The following is a 20179-nucleotide window of genomic DNA, read 5'->3' as shown; positions in this document are numbered from 1 at the left end:
TGATGACACGTCTGCAGACACATCACCCAAATGCAACAAATGGAGCAGGATGTAGGTGAATCAATCAAGAACGGATTATATTTACTACGTGATTTTGTGCTATCATTAAGATAGTTTTCTCCCTCTAAGAGCAAAAAGGTACTGAGTTAAAACAGCAGGATATTGCAGGTATCTCGTAGCTTAGGAAAGCAAATTTCTCTTTTTAAAGAATTACTGCCAGGGGAACCTGGGTGATGCAGTAGGTTGGGTGTCTGACTCTTGGTTTCAGCTCAGGTCATCATCTCAGGGTCACGGGGTCGAGCCCCGCATCGGGATCCATGCTCAGGAGGAAGTCTGCTTGTGATTTTCTCTCCCTCTCTCTCTGTGTCCCACCCACTGGTACATTTTTCTCTTTCTAAAATAAATCTCAAAAAATAAAAAAAAAAGGACTATAACCAATTGAAATTAGAGGTGTGTGGTTTTTTTTTTTTTAAAGATTTTGTTTTGTTTTATTTATTTGTCAGAGAGAGAGACAGAGTATGTACACAAGCAGAGGGAGAGCAGCAGGCAGGAGAAGCAGGCTCCCAGCTGAGAAAGAAGCCCAACACAGACTCGATCCCAGGACTCTGGGATCATGACCTGGGCCAAGGCAGACATTTAACTAATTGAGCCACCCAGGTGTCCTGAAATGAGAGATTTTTTACATAGTTGTTGGCTCCTTGTTTTAGGGAAATGGTAGTGTCCCAGTATTCCATGCAAGGCAAAATAAAAGTCAAATAGTTTCTTCCCTCTGTTAAAATTCTCTTTGGTCTACTTAGCAGCTGAAACTTTTATTGAGTGCCTACTATGTGCAAGGTATAGTGTTAAGAACTAGGGTTATAGCTGCGGATAAAATATGGTCTTATTTCGTAGGAGCTTTTGCAATCTAATGAGAAGGAGAGTGTACAAAATCTTACGAAGCCACATTTAGACATTTATGGGATAAAGCACCGTTTTGAGACATGTCTGTTGTTAATAAAAATGCCTTCCAGAAACAAAATGCTTTTGATACTGAGACAGCTGTGTTTCTTTTGCAGTTTACCTGGTATTTCATGTACCTGAAAGGCATTGTGAGAAACATTTTATCCTTGTAAATTCTTGATACCTGATTTACTACATGAATTGTACCACCATGTGCTCTAGGAAAACAACTATGTCAAGATTTCTTTAAGATACTTATATTACCAGTAAGCTGAACAAGGGTTAGAAGATTTCAGTTGGATTTCTGAATTGAAGGGCGCCTGGGTGGCTCAGTCAGTTAAGCATCTGCCTTCAGCGTGGGCTGTGATCCCAGGGTGCTCAGATTAGCAGAGACCCTGCTTCTCCCTCTCCCTGCCTCCTGCTTACGCTCTCTCTTGCTCTCCCCCTCTCTCAAATGAATAAGCAGAATCTTAAAAAAAAAATTTTTTTTTCCTGAATTGAAAACAAGCAAATACACCCAGATCTGTCATGGCTCACCTATTTTTAAGTATGTGGGAGATGGTTAGAAAATAAGACTTGCTTATTTGATTAGCATATTCTGTGGCTTACTTCAATGCAGACCAAAAGTCTCTATAGAGTTTATGTTTTGAAGCCTACCAAACAGGTTCCAGGTTTTAGACGGAGATGCATGGGATGCTGTTTTGTTCTACACATCAGATCCTTTAGGTTTAGGTGGTCTCCTTGGCTGTTCTTTTTAGAAGGAACAAATTAAAGAGGACTGACGTGCAGAAAAGGAAGCTCTGCGAATATCAGTAATATGACTATGATCAATAGGTAAATCTGGGCATATTAACTTCAAAAAATTAACATACAACAAACATCCCTTATCTTCCATATGGTCAATTTTCTAGATTAGCAATTCTTCACCTTATTGTGCAAAACAGTAATTGCTAAGAGTCCTAACAAATGATCTGTGACTCAAGATATATTCCTGGATTAAAGGGATATAAAAATTTTTATCAAACTACTCATAATCAATTGATTTTGTCAAATATGCAGAGTATTCGCAGTTGAAACCCCCCTTAATTAATCACCATCTTCTGGGCTTGTAAAGGGTAGGCCTTGAATGTCTTGTGACGTCTTTCAGGTCAAATTCTCTTCTTTATTACCCAAGACAGAAAAGTTCCCTTCTCGTTCATCAGAATCAACAAGAACATGTAACTCTGAAAGCTTAAGCGCTTAGTATAACCTTCAGCAGACAGTGCCACAAATGCAGACGCTGATCTGGTATTTGGAGAGCCAACTGAAGTGATGGCATTGTAGGATTCTCCAACACGCCCTCAATAGGGCTTCGTGAGGAGGGTGATCTTTTACCAATGCCTGACTTTCTGGCCCTAACAATCCCTTGTAAGGGACTGTGAGCTTATATGGGTGATGCCCTTGCTGAGTCACTTCCCATCTCTGCCATCAAGTTGGCTTCTCATCTTCTGAAGCTCGAACTCTGTAATTATTTAGGCTCAAATGTCTTCCCTTGATACCCACACTAGAACTTCTAGCCTGCTTTGACTACCCACCGTAGCTCGTAATTTGCCCTTGTGGAAGCCTTCCTCACCATCTAATCAAACGGCTCAGAGGACTACAGTTCTCTGTAGCTTGTAACCAAGTGGACCTTTTCCTTCCTGTATTCTAACAGCTGGAGAAATTGCTACTTCCAAACTCCCATTTTTCTAGTTAAGCAGTATTTATCCTAATCAACGTTCTGTAAAACGTGAACTGCCCTCGATAGAAGCTTTCCCGTCAGTTGTGGAAAACCAGCCACTCAGCAACTGTAATTAGCTTTCTTTCTGATAATGCTGCCTACTTTCAAAATTCCTCAACTAACAACATGCAAGGGCCTATATGGGGCTCTTTAAAAATTTTGATGTAGGGATCCAATACATTCTATCCGTTTTTTGCGTGCGCGACATCACTTCCTTTTTAGCCTCCTTTGTTTTTAACCCAATCCTGCACCAGCGCGAGCTACAGCTTCTCTCCATGGATGCCTGTGCCCTCCTCCTTCCTCTCCTGATCCTTACAGAGCGGTTCCATCTCCCGCTCAGCTTTACCTACCAGGAAAATAATTATTTAACAACAGTAAAATCAGGTTAAACAAAAAACAAAAATATAATCCTTCCCCATCACTCCACCTTAAATAATGTTCTCTATTTACTGCTTTTCTCAGTCTTTACTTTTCATATTTGCAACAACAGGTCTTCTCCCAGCTGACGTTGTGGACTTTCCCTAGCTGGTTACAGAATCCTTTTTTTTTTTTTTTTTTTCTTTTTAAGTGGTTACATAAGGTTCTGTTTGAAATGGGATTATGGATAGTTTCTTTGTTATTATAAACGTCATATGAACATATGTGTGTATCTTATTTATCTTTTTAATCCCAGTGCCAACTGCTAAATTGGTGGTCAGACTGTATGGTAATTAGAACACTGGCTCTGGACTAGTCTCCCTGGTTTGAAATTTGGCTTTGCCCTTTATTACTTCATGACTCCAGGCGAATTATTCAATGTCTGAGGTTTCATATCTGTGGGATGGGGATAGTAATTGTACTTATTTCAGAGGTTGTTACAATTAACATGTAAAGTATTTAGAACAGCCAAATGCACATTAGCTGTTGCTACTATCCTATGGCAGCAGAAAAAAACCTCAAATTTTTGATTTATGGTTCTTCCTCTTGTCTTTGAATTATTAAGATAAATTCTCAGGAAAAGGGACCTCTGGTTTATAAGAGTTATAAACATTTTTAGAGCCTGGCCTGTTTTTCATGGAATTTGATTTTGTGAGATTTTAACAAGCTGGCTAGGGTTGCCGCCCTGGCTTCACACACAATGAAGAAATGTTCAAGTTGTAGTTAGGATGAAGTTACTGGCAAATGCCTTTAAGAAAACTGTTTCATAGTACGCTTACATCTCCCACTCAAGGTCCTCGTGCTTTCATAAAATTTTACTCTGCTCGTTATTGTTCCTCCCTGGGAAAACCCGATAGTGAAAAGGTGTCAAACCGATCTGAGGAAACTGCCGCAGGCTGGGTGTGATGGGTGGGGACAAGAACTGCCCCAAGGTGGCCCCAGCACAGGGCTGGCCGGGCACTCCAAGCGTCTGAGGCTGAAACACTGGCACATTTCCAGTTGAGATTCCCTTGTGACTTTTTAAAAAGTAGACTTACCCTCCTTGGTAGATAATGAGTTTGTGTTTGAGATCTACATACAGGACAGCCCTCCCCCACTGGCCACACGTGAGTGCTCGAGCCTTTTCCACGGCAGCCACTGCTCCTAGGAGTGTAGCCCCTGGAGTGTCCGTCTCAACACAATGCACGTTTAGACTCTGCTCCATGTATACACTGGGTAAGGGAGACAGGACCATACCGCAGTCTGAAAGGTGTGATCACATTGTCCTAAAAGTACCAGGAGCATTACACATGTCTTCAAGCATTTTTTTTATCCTAGAGCTGCCAATTTTTTTTTTTTTTTTTAAAAACAGAGGAACCGTACTTTAAGAGAAATGTTCAAGGAACAACATGGCCTATAAACACCCTTGAAAGATTTCCAGTCTTTTTGCTAGAGTCAATTTTTCCTCTAAACATGACCTTTTCTGCTTCCTGGCCTTGGATAATGCCCTAATAATACCACCTATGGACAGAGAGTTAGAAAACGGGGCAAGAGTAGTTTTCAAGCCTTGCTGGGCATATTCCCAGTCTGCAAAGTCCGAGTAACACAGAAAACAGATGTCAAACAAGCGGAGGTCTTTGGCCAGAGCTGGCTAGCAGTTACACGCTTCACTGGCAGTCTTCCACGACAGACGAAGATTTGGGCTCTGGCAGAGTGGTACCAGTGCAATACTGAGAATCTAATGACTCACAGATCGCTGACGAGACACATTTTCTTTTAAAAATTGTCTGCCCTTAGCACACAGGAAGTTATTCAGGCTCCACGAATGTCAGAGGTACAGAAAGATGGGTAATCCCACTGCCTCCTGTAACACTGAACACACATGCGGACTTTGTCTACGTGTATGTGTGCGCGTGCATGCACACGCGTGTGTCAACCCGTGCCTGTCTCCTGCAGAGGCAAAAACAGCAGGCACAAGACAAGCAGCTCTAGGACAGTTCCAGCTAACATGCCAATGTGATTAACTGGTCTTCTCAGAGATCGTTCTCTCTTTCAGGCAGGTATAGGAAGAGTCATTTTTTTAGAAGAAACCCTGAATCATGACCACGAGTGACAGTGTTTTTGCCTTGGGCATGTCTCCCATGGATATCTGTTCTAACGAACTATAACTTCCCATTCCTTGTTACTATCATTCACTGTGTGGGAAACCACCACTCTACTATTTCTCCATAACAGAATTTCTATCAAGCAAATATTAAGTTATTTTAAACCTCTATGGAATTCACCTAGATTGTCTTACGGAGTAGTCACTGGTTCTTTTACCCTAACTGGGGACCTTCCAAGCAAATCTGATTTACTGCAAACCAGCTGGCACTCAAAACCAAGATAAAAGGGGCGCCTGGGTGGCTCAGTTGTTAAGTGTCTGCCTTCAGGTCATGATCCTGGGGTCCTGGGATCAAGCCCCACGTTGGGCTCTGTGCTCAGGAAGAAGCCTGCTTCTACCTCTCCTACTCCTCCTGCTTGTGTTCCCTCTTTTGCTATCTCTTTGTCAAATAAATAAATAAAATCTTAAAAAAAAAAAAAGGCAAGATAAAGACCCAGATAAATCCAAATAAAGGATGATACATCCACATTTTCAGGGAAAAAAATGAGAGGTTAGATGGGAAAAGATACAAGGAATGGCCTCATGGGTAGTTTTTTTTTCCCAACACAATCCATTATGTATATTTAAGGAAGATCCTGCTAGAAGAACAGCCTCTTTGAAGACATGGTGACATCAGGCACAAAAGCACAAGATTTTTAAAAAGCAATTTCAGAAAACAGATTGCATGAGAAACTGATGTGGATTTTCAGAGAACTTTTACAAGCACCTATGACATTACGTACTGGGCCCCAGGACAGGGTGGGGTGTGTCTGGCTGCGGGGGAACCCAGCCGCTGAGCTCTGGAATGAAAAGAGCATGCTGGCAAGAGGGTGGGTGGCCCACGAGCTGTGACACCTCCTGCTCAGCCACTGAGAGGCTTTCTTAAGATTATTCCAGTGAAGATGAGTTCACTGTTCAGTTTGTTAAATTTCATAAAGTATCTTTTTGGGGACTTGTTTCTAATGTGGGTTTCTCTTCTGTTCTTGGCTTCAATGTCCCAGGCAAATTGCCGGTCCAGGAAAAATCTGAGCACGCTGACGGACACCATCCTGGATGATTCGGACTAGGCCAGCTACACAGCGCGCCTTGTTGACAAGACCATCCTCTGACTGCATTTATGAAACGTTATGTCTGCTTGGAAATGAACCTACATATTTAAAGTGGAGGTTCATTCAAGTGACCCTGGCCTGACAGTACTTTTTTCATCTGGTTCTACTGAAAATACTATATACATTCCATGAAGAAGCCTATGGTATGGAGTCACCAGTCAGGTAATTGGAGAGCGTGGCATCTCATCAGCAGGCTGGTTAAAGAAAATTATCCTATTAGGTGTACACAAAAAGGGGAGGGGGATATCCAGAGAAGCTGAAGACCATTTCAAATTCTGTTGTGGTTCCCCTAATTGGCTTGAAACCATTCTGGGGAAAAGTTGAGTTCCCTGCAACAGCGTGCTTCTAAGGCCTGCATTATACATTTCAAACCCCGGCCAAAAGGTGGTTCAAACTTGCTTATATGCAAGGAAGTATCCAGAAAAACCCTCAAAATAGCCATGATCATTGTGACGAGCCTCCATGAAAAATGCTCTTTGGTAACTTCTGTTGTTCCAGGGCGAAGCACGAGCTTTCTGTGCCTAGCACAAAATTAAAAATCAAACAGTCTCCGCTGCCAAAGAACTTGCAGTCTAGCTGGGAACTAAGACTAATACATAGACAAAATCATGAAACATTAGAAAACGGCATAAAATTAAGTTCTGGTTCAGAGCAAAGAGAACGGCCTGACTGCACGCCTCCAAGCAGAGATTCTCTTGAGGCAGAAGGACTCTGTTTCTTACAGCCGTCACTTGGCACAACTTGGAAGGAACTGTTCTCTACTAGTTGCAAAGGTACGGAGAATCCTACAATCCTTTACATGAGGTTTGGAAATCAACGTCTTCTTTCCCTTGAATAGGTATGACCAACATGTTGTCTTTAAACCTACTTCAAAGCAAACAGTTACATGAATCAACCACGAAAGGCCTTTGGAGAAAAAAGGAAACTGTTCAACTTGATCTGTGACACCCTGAGATCTACTTCATTCAGGAAACCGGCAGATCTTATCCCATCTCAGACTGATACAACATCAAGACGACTGTGTGCGGGGATGTTTCTCCTCCTTGAACTTTCCCCGCTGTCCACAAAAATGAGCTGTGAAAGCCAAGCGGTCACTGGTGGTGGCCGAGCAGCCCTTCTGAGGGACTAACACCACGGGGTCCCGACACGGATGACACGGGGAAGTGAGGAGGACACCAGGAGTCAGGTGTGCACACGTGTTAACCGCAGAAGGCCCCACAGTGTCGGTCTGACAGAAAGCTCCAACGTAGTAAATTTCTCTCTTGTCTTTACTTGGTTGGAGGGTAAAGACATCGCTATTTTCCTTCAACTCAAGTGCTGTTGACAGGAAAACAAAACCAACTTAAGAAACAAAAAGAAAGCTCTTGCACAAGGTTGGCTTCCATGGAACAGCGCACCTCCTGGTCTTGGATGGGGTGATCCAGACTCACGCCTGCAGATGGTTCACGGTCACATGCAGCCCTGCAAATCCTGCGTGGGCTTAGCAGTCCGAGATGAAGCATGGGCTGTGGAGTTGGATATACTTACAAACGGGTTCCTCTACACCGCGAGTCTCAACTGGGTACACAGAATTACAGTAAATCTCCGATCATAACCCCCAGCCATCCAGTGAAGGATGAAACCCTGGAACTACAGCAGAACCAATACCAAACACCAGTCACCCACGTGCAGCCTGGCGCACGGGGGAAAACGGAAATGTCTTCTGGTCTGTGGTCAGCCACTAGCCTGCTAGCGTGGGAACACGTAGTACTGTCTGGGGGAATAGTGGAGGGAAGTTTATACAAAACCCACAAACGTTTATCATTGCTTAGTATGGCTGATGTACTGCCCTAAGATGGGAAACAATTTCTGCCTTCAGGGAGCTCCCAGTTGAGTTAAGCAACCCGTGTGGCCACGTTTGGTGCTGGGACACAGACGAGAGTCCTCACGGTGCTGTGCGCACAGACCGACTGGGCCAGGGGAGGCTCTGGTGGGGGAGGCAAGCCTGGAACCCAGTCTTGGAGGTTGAGGACTGGAGAGCAGGGTTAAAGGGAACTGAAGGGTACTAAGTTGGAAACCAAAGGAGAGAAATCAGGGAGGAATGGAGCAGCACGGTGTGCTTGGAATATATTCGTAGTCTGGTCCTGGAGGAGGACACACCATGAGGCAGAGAACAGAAGGAGACAGGACTGAAGAAGCAGGCAAGAGGCCTTTCGCCTCTGGCCTTCAATATCATTTCCAGGAGATTGGGCTTTTTCCTTTTATGGGAGGAGGGGGACTTGGAGCAGGAAAGTGACACAGAGGTCTACATTTCATCAAACTCTCTGGCCACAGTCAGGGCAAGTGTCTGGAGAGGAAAGGCTAGTGATCAGGCAGGCAGTTATGAGCCGGCCGTAAGGGCCTCAGGGAGAGATCTGGGGCTAAGCTAGGCTGTGGTAGGAGGAATGGTGGGGAGACGGGTTGGTCCATAAATTATCAAGAGGAAAAAATGGAAGGACTTGCATGATGGAAGGAGGGAGGGGAAGAGGGAGCCCAGGCTGATCTGGCCTGCGTTTCCAGTGTGAGTGCTTGGTTGGGTACTGGTCCCACTAACTGAGGAAAGGACAACTGGAAGAGGAGCAGGATTCGATGCGGGGGTGGGGGGTGCCAGTTTTGCTTTGGAGACGATGGATGGATGGTGACTGAGACCAGGCAGCCTGATGCTCAGGGCAAAGCCAGATTGGGAGACGGTATCTCTGAGTTGTATGAAGGTACCTACTACTGGAAACCTTGAGAATATACATCTATACTAGAACTGTGAGCCAGAAGTGGGATTCAGGAAAATAGCAACAGTTAAGGAGTAGATAGAAGAAATTAGCCAATAGAAGAGAAGAAATTAACGCAGGACGGGAAGAAAACAGGTGACGCAAAGGTCAAAGGAGGACATGTTTCAGAGATGGGTAAGGGACCGGCAGTATCGAGTACACCAGACAGACAGTATCTGAAAGAGAGGGAAGCCTCCGAATTGCGATAGCCAGGAGGTAAGTGTTAGTTGAATTGTGTCCCTACTACCCCCAGCCCTCCCCCAAACAGCTGAGATCCTAACCCTCAGTAACTCATAATGACAGAAGAGGACCTTATTTACAAATAGGGTCTTTTAAAGTTAAAAAGAGGTCATTAGTGTGGGTCCTGATCAAATGATGGGTGTCCTTGTAAAAAAAAAGGGAAAGATGGACATGGAGACGGACATGTGCAGAGGGAAGATGGTGTGAAGAAACACAGGGAGACGATGCTCGTCTACAAGCCAAGGATGGAGGGAGCCCTGGAACAGTCTCTCTCCATCCTGCCAACACCATAATCTTGGACTTCGAGTGTCCAGAACTGAGACAACGGGTATTTCCATGGTGTAAGCCCCCCAGTTTGATACTTTGTCACACAGCTCAGCAGACTAATACAGTTTACCATGCGAGACACAACGAGGAGAAGTCACACAGGGGAGGGTGAGGTGTAAACGGAAGACAGAAATGGGGACAACGCTTTTAAAAGGGTTATGTGAGAAGGGGCTAGAGAGGAACACAGGGTTTTAGTTTTAGATTCAAGATCAAAGAGACCTGAATGATCTCAAACACAAATGGGTCGATTTTTCTAGTAAATGAAATTTAAAATGTACTGGTATAAAGTAGTTCATAGTTTTGTTCACTGTGTTCTGTGACTTAAAAAAAATGTCTATTGTAGTCACAGTCAAAATTTTTGTTCCTGGTATTGTTTATTTGTGCATTTTCTTGCATTTGTCTACCAATTAGTCATGGCAGAGATCCATTATTGTTGAAAATAAAGGTTTTCAGCTTTGCTGGGGGAAAAAAAATAATAAAAGCAAAATACATCTGAAATTGTAGGAGAGGGAGGGGATACCTGGCAGAGCAAGGTCCTGAGGGTATGCGATCAAGACCACAGCTTGAGACCCCCTGCCCTTGAGACTTTAGGGAAGGGGGGAGGCGAGGATGGGGTTGGGTTGGTCTCTCTCCTTATTGGGAGGAAACAGGAAATTGATGGTGTTTCCGCCTGGTGATCTCAATTTTATTCATCAAGTGAGAAGTGAAGTCATTTGCTTAGAGTTGAGAGGGGGTTAAGGGTAAAGCGAGCAGGCTGGGAGGGAAGCCTGCAGCCAGGGACGGCTGAGAAAGCTGAGTGAGGACCAGTGATGCTGGGTCTGGTCAACCTGGAAACATTTACAGCCTGGATGTAAGAGGAGCTGAGAAGGTGGCCTGCTGCAGAATTAATCCAGGCTTAGCATTCTGTGAGGCAGGTGTGACCAAGGGTTGGGTTATAAGACAAGTGAGGATACTGCTAAAATGGAGACCAGATTTGGTGGGGATAAAAAGTAAAGAAGTACCCCCTTTGAATTTCGGATTAGGTTTAGTGGGAGCCAGTGTGATCTGGGAATGTAAAGCTCCTGAGGTGTGGTGTTCTTGGGCATGAGAACACAAGGCCGGGCCACGGGAGGAAGTCGTTACCATGGGGTGGACAGAAGGGCCGCAGGGACTGAGGTTCAGATTCTGTAAGGGATGCAGGGTAACACATGCTGAGATCTTCCACAAGAAAGGCAGGAGATAGGGGGCGCCTGGGTGGCTCAGTGGGTTAGGGCCTCTGCTTTAGGCTTGCGTCATGGTCTCAGGGTCCTGGGATCGAGGCCCGCATCCAGAGCTCTGGCAGCAGGGAGCCTGCTTCCTCCTCTCTCTCTGCCTGCATCTCTGCCTACTTCTGATCTATCAAATAAATAAATAAAATCTAAAAAAAAAAAAGAAAAAAAAAAAAAGAAAGGCAGGAGCTGGGGTGGAGAAGAGCATGGCCCTCAAGGGACAAGACTGCAGGCCAGATTTATTGAGGCTGTGGGTGGTGGGAGAAGCAGGTCTGGGGATGGGCCCCTGCATCAGAGAAGGAAGGGCCTGAGAGGACACACCCTCCCTCCCACTGGCATGGCTCCCATTCATATTTAAACACTCGATGTCTGGGAGAAGTGCATCTTCAAGTCTTATTTGTAGAACCAAAGAAATAAATTTTTAAGAGCTAGATGAGGGGTTTTTGGCTCTTGATACATCACAAATGCTAAAATTATAGATATATTACATAAAAGATTACTGATAAAATTTTAGACAAACAACATACCAGAAACTCCAGGTGGTGTCTTAATGAATTTTCCATTAAAATGACCAATAACGGCTTCACACTTCTCTGTTGATTCCATCCTATTCATCCATCAAAATAAAACACATATTTAGAGATCTCTTAATTTCAGATTTTTTTTGTGCACGTGAATACATTCTTATAGGCTACGGGAGACAAATGAAACCTAGCAAAAATGTGAATCAGAAAAAGTGGGCTTATCCTATCTTTGCTCTGTTTTATGTGTACTTCTATAATGAAATGATAACTGATATCCACAGAGTACCTTCTGAATCATAAAATAAGTAAATCATATCCAGAGTGTTTAATATCAAGCATATCAAATGTGTCACTTTTTTCTCCTTGTTGGAGAATTGGCGATGCATATGCGATAGCTCTGCTGGTCGTGATACGGAACTGAAACAGAACTGCCAGTTCAAAATACAAGTGGACTTACTGTTGCCAGAATATTCTGAAGATGGCCTTTCCTTTCACACATTCACAAAGTGACAGATTCAGAAGTCATGGTAAGAACGAATGAGAATCTCAGGATACTCCTTATATGGTTTTTACATTAGCTCTAGGTATAAAGTTGAATTAGTGAAGTTGGCTATGTACTCTCTTTGTCTTCTTGGCTTCAGAGGAGTAATTAAAGGATTGAGCCTAACTTTACAATTTATTCTACACCTGCAGGTGGCTAAAAACCCTTGAGAAACATTTCAAGGGAATTACATTATTTCGACTTGTTTTTATTTTTTTTTTAATGGAAGAAACACTGAATAATCTATTCAAAATGCACCTCACTCCTGGACGACCCGGAGAGTTACATCTTGGTTTTAATGGGTAGTAATAGTTTTAAAAAGCAAAAGAATATAATTGGGTTCCATCTTTGGATACAAAACTGAAACTACTTGATCTGCTTCAGAACACCCACAGAGGCGATGATTTTTAGCGGGTGCTGAGCATTCATTGTTTCCCTGGATCCTTTTAAACAATTAAGTGTACACTGGAAATGCAAGTTGTGGTGACTGTCCGCCTGTAGAAATTTTAGTTTTATCTTAAAATTATCTGGGCTAACAAGAAAGAGCGATTAACTAAAAGCCAGAAGAACCCAAGTACTAGACTTTGCTTCATTACTTGGCAGTCTGGTTGACAACGGAAACATCTCTTCTTTGACTTGACTTTCTTATGCGTAAAATAGTGAAAAAAGCTGCCTTCTTTGTTGATTTCTCAGGTCTCTGGGAGATGTGACTGTCATCATATCGGATGTTGTATATGAAAGTAAAATACCAGCAATTTTTCTTCCAAAATCAAAGTCAACATATAGACATTATCTGTTCCTGCACAGTCTGAACAGGTCCCTGAATAATGGAAAGTCAGTTTTTATATATGGGCTTATAGATTAGAACTATGTCAAAACGCAAAGCACTTTGTGTTTGAGATTTTTCTTTTAGAAACAAAATTAACCATTATATTGAAGTATCCTTTCCAGAGAGGAAGGGATAAAATTAAGTTGGAAGAACTGAGGACACTCTAGATAGATCTGTCACATTTTGCTTCTTAACAAAGAAAAAAAATCTGAAGCTAATTATAAAATGTTACAACTGGTGTAGCGCTTGGTGGTTAGAGAGGTGTCCTATCACTGTCTTACTTTCTGAATGTTTGATATAATCTAACTCACTGACTTTATGATGAATCAAATTTCCATCAAATGAGAAAAGCCATACTGATTTATTTATGAAATTCAGGAGCCTGTGATGGTTATTTTTTAAAAGTTACAGGCATCCTAATTTAATTCATCAAAACATTAAGGAAACATATTTTCAAAACTATTGCTCATGTGATATTTCCTTGTCCTGAGTCACCAAATATTTAGTGTATTCAGGTTCAAGAAGCCTAATGAACTTCCAAAAAATCTGGAGAAAAAATACACAAACCAATATTTACACATTTAAATTCATGGTGCACCTGGTTCCCATAACCCTGGCTTAAATTCTCTCTTCTCACTCAACTTTAATTTTGCAGGAAACTTGGCTAAGCTCTCGTCATTGCCATAGTAAAGCTAAAGCAGCGTGCTTACCTAGCAAAGCCAACACCTCGACTTGTACCACTGGAATCCCGTAGTATCCTTGTAGAAATAACTTGTCCAAATGGTTTGAGCATATTTTCAAGTTCTTGCTCATCCATGGACAGTGGCAGATTAGAAATATATAGGTTTGTAGGATCTTGTTCCTGTTGCTAAAACAGAACAGAGAATTCGCCATTAATTTCCAACTAAGTTGAAATAGGGTTGTTAACACACCTACTCTGAGCCACTCTCTTTGCTCAGGTCCCTTTAGAGTGCTACCTAGAGCGAGCATGGGAGCTACAGAACACCCAAGTCACCTTGTACACTTGAAAACAGCGTCCGAAGCTTGGGCAATCTGTGCAGGTCGGGCAGGATTCTGCCAAGCCCTTCTCAGCCAATTTGGAAGTGCCACTGCTGGCCCGTGCCGAGGAGCTGGAGAGTGCCCTCATGAAGCCACACTCTCAGCTGTTTGCAGCGCTCCCAAAATAACCAACCTCTCCTCTGCGACTATTTTTAGGAGTCCATTTCAGGCACACGATTGCACAGAAGGCTATTACTGTCAATAGTTCAATCCAGAGAGACACAACGGATTCTGGACCAAGTCATCTCAAGTCCAGCGGGGCTCTGTCCCAGTTCCCCTCTGCTCCATGGCAGGTCCTTACTACTCACTGCAGAGTTCTGATCACCCATGTGGAGAGGAGAGCCCCGGAATGAACAAAAACAAGTAAACTCAAAGCCATATAAAATGATAAACTCTAGGCAGAGCAAACTTTAGAATCAACAGAAGAACTCAGGAGTAGGTGGGGTAGGGTGGTAAATCCTTGCTACTCAAAGAATAATCCAGGGCCAGCAGTGCCAGACCAACTGACCCAGTCAGAAGATGCATTTTAATCAGATTTCCAGGTAAGTCATATGCATATAAAAGTTCCAGAAGCAATAATTAATTAGATCACTCCCCAGTCACCTTTCCTTTGGTGAGACAGAATCAGCTGAAACCAAAGATATGCAACTGAATTCTCCGAGAACCAGTAACTGCTATGCACATTTACTGAGAGTACAGTGTTAAAGCATCAGAGAAAAAGCTTATATGACAATATAAGCTTATAAGCAATATATTTTCTGACCAAGTCAAAATTCACTTCTGAATTGTGAAGATTAGAATAGTCTTAAATCAGGCTTTCCTTTGATCTTATTAACCATCTATACTTTACAAATTGAGCTACACAGGCTTATGATTTTTCTTTAATAAGCACTATTAGTGAAGTCATTAATTGAGGTTTCAGCATTAGGCAACAGAACAGCACACTCATTATATTTTAGATTTTCAAAATGCATAGTACTTTAAAAATATATGAGAGGCATATGCGTATTTGAATTGTACAAAGTCTCTACTTTCAAATTTATCCTGTTGTTAATTAAACCTGAAATGAAATCTGTCCTTTTATATAATCTGCAAGTAAAAGTGCATATTGACCTTTCATACTATACTTACCTGGTAAGATTTAAAATAACAGCCTGGTATCCTAGGAAATGACAAATGCCTTGGTATTTCCAAGCCATTCGAGATATCAAACCCAAACTATGGGCAAAAAGTACTATCCCTCTGACCTCCCGCTTCTGACTTCTGACAGAGGGCGGCAGCACATCACCAGGCCAATCCCAAAGGGGTGCAGCAGAGGCTCCAGGCCCAGGTGTCCTGGGGTGTGGCGGGGGGGGGGGGGGACCCAAGAAAAGAATTTTTCAAATGTTCAACAGTAAGCCGAATGCTTAATCTCATTAACCCTTCACAGACTAAACAAAATGGTAAGTATCTTTGCTTTTAGCTAAAATGAGATCTGTTCAGTGTGGAACAGCTGATTACCTTATGCTGAACAAAATCTATCTTTATACCTTTAATGTATAAAAATCGGAAAAAATGCAAAACAGTAATAGATAACGTGTTTGAAAATATAAAGAAAAGCAAAATGGTCTGAGGTATTAAAGTTTTCAAGTGCTTCTGAGGTAGGGTGAGACGTAAAATCTCTCCTTATCTCCATTTCACTCACTACCTCTACCAAATCAGCCTGATTAATGGCACAGCTCCTTGATTAGTCATCTCATGTCAGCTCTACCCTACCAAGTCCCCAAAGATTTCCTATAGTACAGAAGACTCTATCTGTTCCTGTGGAAGTCTGGTCCTTGGCTGGCCAGTACACATGGAATCCTTTCCCTCTAAGGGTGGGGCGTGGAGGAGCCCTGTGGCCTCATACAGTCAAATGAGATTTACAGGGCATCTCACACATCCCAGACTCGCATAAAATCACCTTGACTCCAGTCCATCCTGCAGCTGCTTAGTTAAGTAGGGGAGATAGAAACACATGAGGTAAGCGCTTAGGACAGAGGAGGGTACAAGTCACAATGGGAGGAGAGATGGGGGAGCTTGTTTTGGGAAGGGCAGGGAAGAGTTTTCTGAGGGCATGGCATGGAGTTCAGACTTTAGAAACAAACAGAAATCAAACTGTAAACTGCTTGTGATTAGGGATGACTTTGTTCTTTGCTTCTTGTGTTTTTCAATTCCCTTTTATGCACATGTTAACTTTCAAAAAATAAATTTTTAAAACCTAAAAAAAAAAAAAAACCAAAAAACCAACCAACCAACCAACCAAACAGGAGTCATGAGGCTGAAACCAGATTGTGAAAGGGTATCTAAGGAGTTGGATTCTATTTTGTCAGTCCCTGCTGCTAAACTTTTCCACTGAAGCCTTGCTAACAGCAAGTAGGACCATGAATACTGAGGAGTTGGCAGGCAAAGGCCAAAGTAGCTTTACAGAGTGCAGTTTTTTGGGGAAGTCTTGTGCTTTATCTCAAAAAGAAAAAAAAATCATGTAAATTTTGCAATCTACTCCCTATTTAGGTTTGTTTTAATATGGAAGTGATGTTTCTGACCACAGATTTCCAAGTAATACTGATAACTTGAAGGAGAGAAGCCAGGCATATCCTGTGATTTCATGATTTCATTCTGGTGGGTGGGGGGAGGGGGCAGGAGGAAGAACTGTTGTCCACCGATTGTAGTTAGAAAGCCAGCCACAGCCTGGCGCATGAGGGGAGCTTTCAGAGGCATGGAAGCAAGGAAATGATATCATCAATCCTATCTTATGAGAAAAATATCTGAATCATGCTTAGTCACATTCAGAATAAAGCTGGGAACCCCCTAATTAAAAAGTGTTAAAACCCTCCTTGGACAAAGATACGGCATAAAAAATGTCACAGAAGAAACATATACCATAAATATTGTGGGGTTTTCTTTTTAAGTTACAACTATAACCATTAAATGACTAATATTCAAGAACATTCAGAGGGAATTTGTCATATGTGAAGTATTTTTACAAGGGTTAACAACGTAGGGACAAACTACTTTTTAAATCTGTGTTTTAGTTGCTTGTATAATTAAAATATTAATTAAATGTTACATTCTTTAAAGTCCTGATTTAGCTTGAAAGTTTACTGATGAAGAAAAAAATAAGTACTAAAATCAGAATCCAGAAAGAAATAGAGATCTTAACCCATTCTTTGATAGTGAGCCAAAGTGGACTAAACACGAGTAAATATTTCCTGTGGCTTTCATGCATTTTTTTTTTTTCAACAGCAACAACTCTGTCAATGAGGATTTTTCACTTGGGATGACCTTTAAAGTGAATGTTATTTATTCTTCTTATCAAATGGTCAACTTATCCTGCAAACATCGACCACAAAGTTGTAATAATTAAAAAAGAAAGAAGAAAGAAAGGAGAAGAAACTCTAAGCTGGCAGCACCTGGCCACAAAAATATCTCATCCCCAAAGTGTCCGTGCCATCTAATTGCCATACATTCATAGAGAATGGATTATATAATAGTTGTAGTAAGTGGGGGGTGGTTCTTGAATGAGGGTAATTTAATTTCTTTAAAATCAGTGACAACCATAACTCTGTTTTATTACACACAATGTTATGTCTCAAAAAACAATTATTCTGTAAATTATGGGTGGCCAAACATAAAATGGGGCCAACAGCCCTCTTTATATCCATCCTTAGGCGTGGAAAAGGTTCAATGGCTTCTCTAACAAGTAGAAAACTAGCTCCCACATTGGCCGTGAGAGGGATAAATGGCCACTAACGTTCGCTTGAGTAGAAAAGCAGGGCTCAGAGGTCCCGCGTGGTGTAAAGCACTCAGTCATCATCTGAAAGAAATTAACAAAAACCTCCCTGTGCATGTGGAATGGTTCCTAAAATGCAAGAAAGGGACTTGGCAGGAAGACCAGACATCTGTTTTCTCTTGTACTGAATAGGTTCACCACGCAGCCGATAGCTGCTTCCAGGCATGTGAATGCAAACGGCCTAAATCGCGGCAGACTCTGTGTGGAAGGGGGATTAAAGTCCTGCTCGTCTGACTGCCTATTTACCCGAAAGAAATGTGTGGGCTTACCACCAAGCAAATAGCATACGACGATCCACTGACTCCCAGCAGGCCTTAAGAGGCACTGCTGAAAGGCCTATAGAAGTCATTCTATTAACAGGTATTACCAATGTTGATTTGTGTTTTAAGTCCTTTTAGCTTAATATCTGAGTTTTGCTCTTTTTATAGATTCTGAGTCTTCTGCCTAAAAACAAACACATGTGAAACGAGGCCAAGTTAACATCAAGAGGCATGGCCTTGAGCCTTTGGGAAAACCTTTTGGTAAGTATCTTCAGGGTATTCTATGGACAGAGCTCAATAAATATAATTTCTACACATCCCATTCTTAATTCTCAGTATCTGCTCAAGCTGGGAAGAAAGTTTTTCTCTCTCTGAGTTGGGCTTCTCTGGTCATTCACAAAATAAAGATTTAGTATCTACCCTATGCCAGATACCAAGAAAGGTACTGACAGTGAAAACATAAATAAGAAACAATCACTGTTGCTGAATGCAAGTGAGAACACTTGCAAGTTCTCAGTTTAGTGTTGAGTATCTGTGGATCCTTTTTCAACCCATGACAGCCAATATGTCACACAATATTATATTCTCCTTCACCCAAACCCCAATCCACCCCACCACCCTGCTGACTTCCTTAGTAGACTACCCCTTCATTTTTTTTCCAATTCACAAGAAAGCAGGCCTTTAATGTGTGGCAGTGTGAATGTTCAGACCTGTATGCAGTATCCTGGCTAATTCGCTAAGCAAAAAGGTGGATAGCAATGGATCCCTTATCACTCAACATGGGGGCCAGACCTGAATTTCTTTTAAAAAACTGTCTCCACAGGGGCACTTGGGTGGCTCCGTGGGTTGAGGCCTCTGCCTTCGGCTTGGGTCATGATCCCGGGGTCCTGGGGTCGAGCCCCGCATCAGGCTCTCTGCTCAGCAGGGAGCTTGCTTCCCTACCTCTCTCTCTGCCTGCCTCTCTGTCTGTTTGTGATCTCTGTCAAATGGATAAATAAGGTCTTAAAAAAAAAAAGATAATTAAAAACTGTTTCCATGAAAAGTGCGGGCCAGGCTACTCCTTTACCTGGATAGTATGAGAAGGTTAAGTCAATTTCAGAGCCTCAAATCCACGGTGTCATGGTATAGAACAATGGACCCTCTAGCATTTAAAATAGCTCTTGTAACTTTAATGATATAATAAAAAAGAAATCACACCCGGGAAACTCAGTTGTTCTACAGCGACCTAAAGAAATTCACTGAGAGTAGGAAAAACCAATGAAGCTCCCCTCCCCCTACAGGCTCATTATGACGGACAGCAGACCTGAGCTGGAAGAAAGGGGAAGCTTCAACACGATACTCAAAACTTTAGCAAAAACACAGGTGTCTGGGTGGCTCAGTCAGTTAAATCGGTTGACTCTCGATTGAGCTCAGGTCATGATCTCTGGGTCCTGGGATGGAGCCCCGCACTGGGCTTCGCATTCAGCAGGGAGTATGCTTGAGATTCTCTAACTCCCTCTACCCCTCACCCTAAAGATAAACCTATCAAGCCTGGACATTTAAATTACAGGCATCACACATGTAACATCAGTGATGTGTTCTTAAAAATGAGACATCCAGCATCCAAATGTTAACTCGGATCCTATTCTACCTTATTTCAAATACAAAAACACTATAATGTAATTACACATGAATCACCACCCCCAATTTCCTAAAATGTAATTAAATCCTTCTTTTCCTATTTTTCTACAATTTCCTAAAACGTGACTTGTTATACTGGGATCTAAACCTTGAAAACATGGCTTCCTGATCACCAAGTAATCAATACGGTTGCCAGCAGATAACTGCTGTGTAAGCTGATTTCTTCCAGCACCAGTGACATCCAAGACACATATCTCTTCTGCTGACTCTCAGCAGTTTTCAAAACCTCTACATGTGATTCTGACATTTTAAAAATTTATTTAGAATGTAACTTGAGATTCCCTATACAACATCTTGTTTAAAATCCTGTATTTAGGTTGGGATGAATACATATAGAAATAGCTAAACATGTGTTGAAAGAGAATTACATTCTGTGAAGTTTGGATACGAAAAATCAAGAAGGATTCTATTAGGAAAAAAAATTAATCAGAAAGACAGGAAGAGAAGGGACTTTTTAAGATAATGAGAGTGGCCAGAAAAGTCATGGGACCCACCCTGGATTTCATCCATGAGAGGAAGAAGCAGGAACTTC

General features: G+C 42.2%; 1 protein-coding gene across 10 annotated transcripts in view; it reads right to left on the bottom strand.

Annotated features, from left to right (window-relative positions):
* Positions 1-20179, bottom strand: part of RBMS1 (RNA binding motif single stranded interacting protein 1) — a 209717-nt gene that overhangs the window by 16806 nt on the left and 172732 nt on the right. For all 10 annotated transcript variants that reach the window (XM_013051988.2, XM_013051989.2, XM_004743929.2 and 7 more), the window contains exons 5-6: positions 13548-13705; positions 11471-11550 (exon numbers count right to left, since the gene is read on the bottom strand). In XM_013051988.2, coding sequence (XP_012907442.1) covers positions 11471-11550; positions 13548-13705 — 238 coding nt within the window. The remainder of the gene's footprint in view (positions 1-11470; positions 11551-13547; positions 13706-20179) is intronic.

The sequence above is a fragment of the Mustela putorius genome, unplaced genomic scaffold, assembly GCF_011764305.1.
Source record: "Mustela putorius furo isolate JIRA1106 unplaced genomic scaffold, ASM1176430v1.1 tig00003869_pilon_pilon_pilon, whole genome shotgun sequence".
NCBI classification, from domain to species: domain Eukaryota; kingdom Metazoa; phylum Chordata; class Mammalia; order Carnivora; family Mustelidae; genus Mustela; species Mustela putorius.
The sequence above is the reverse complement of the archived record's forward strand: the minus strand, read 5'-3'. Positions and strand labels throughout refer to the sequence as shown.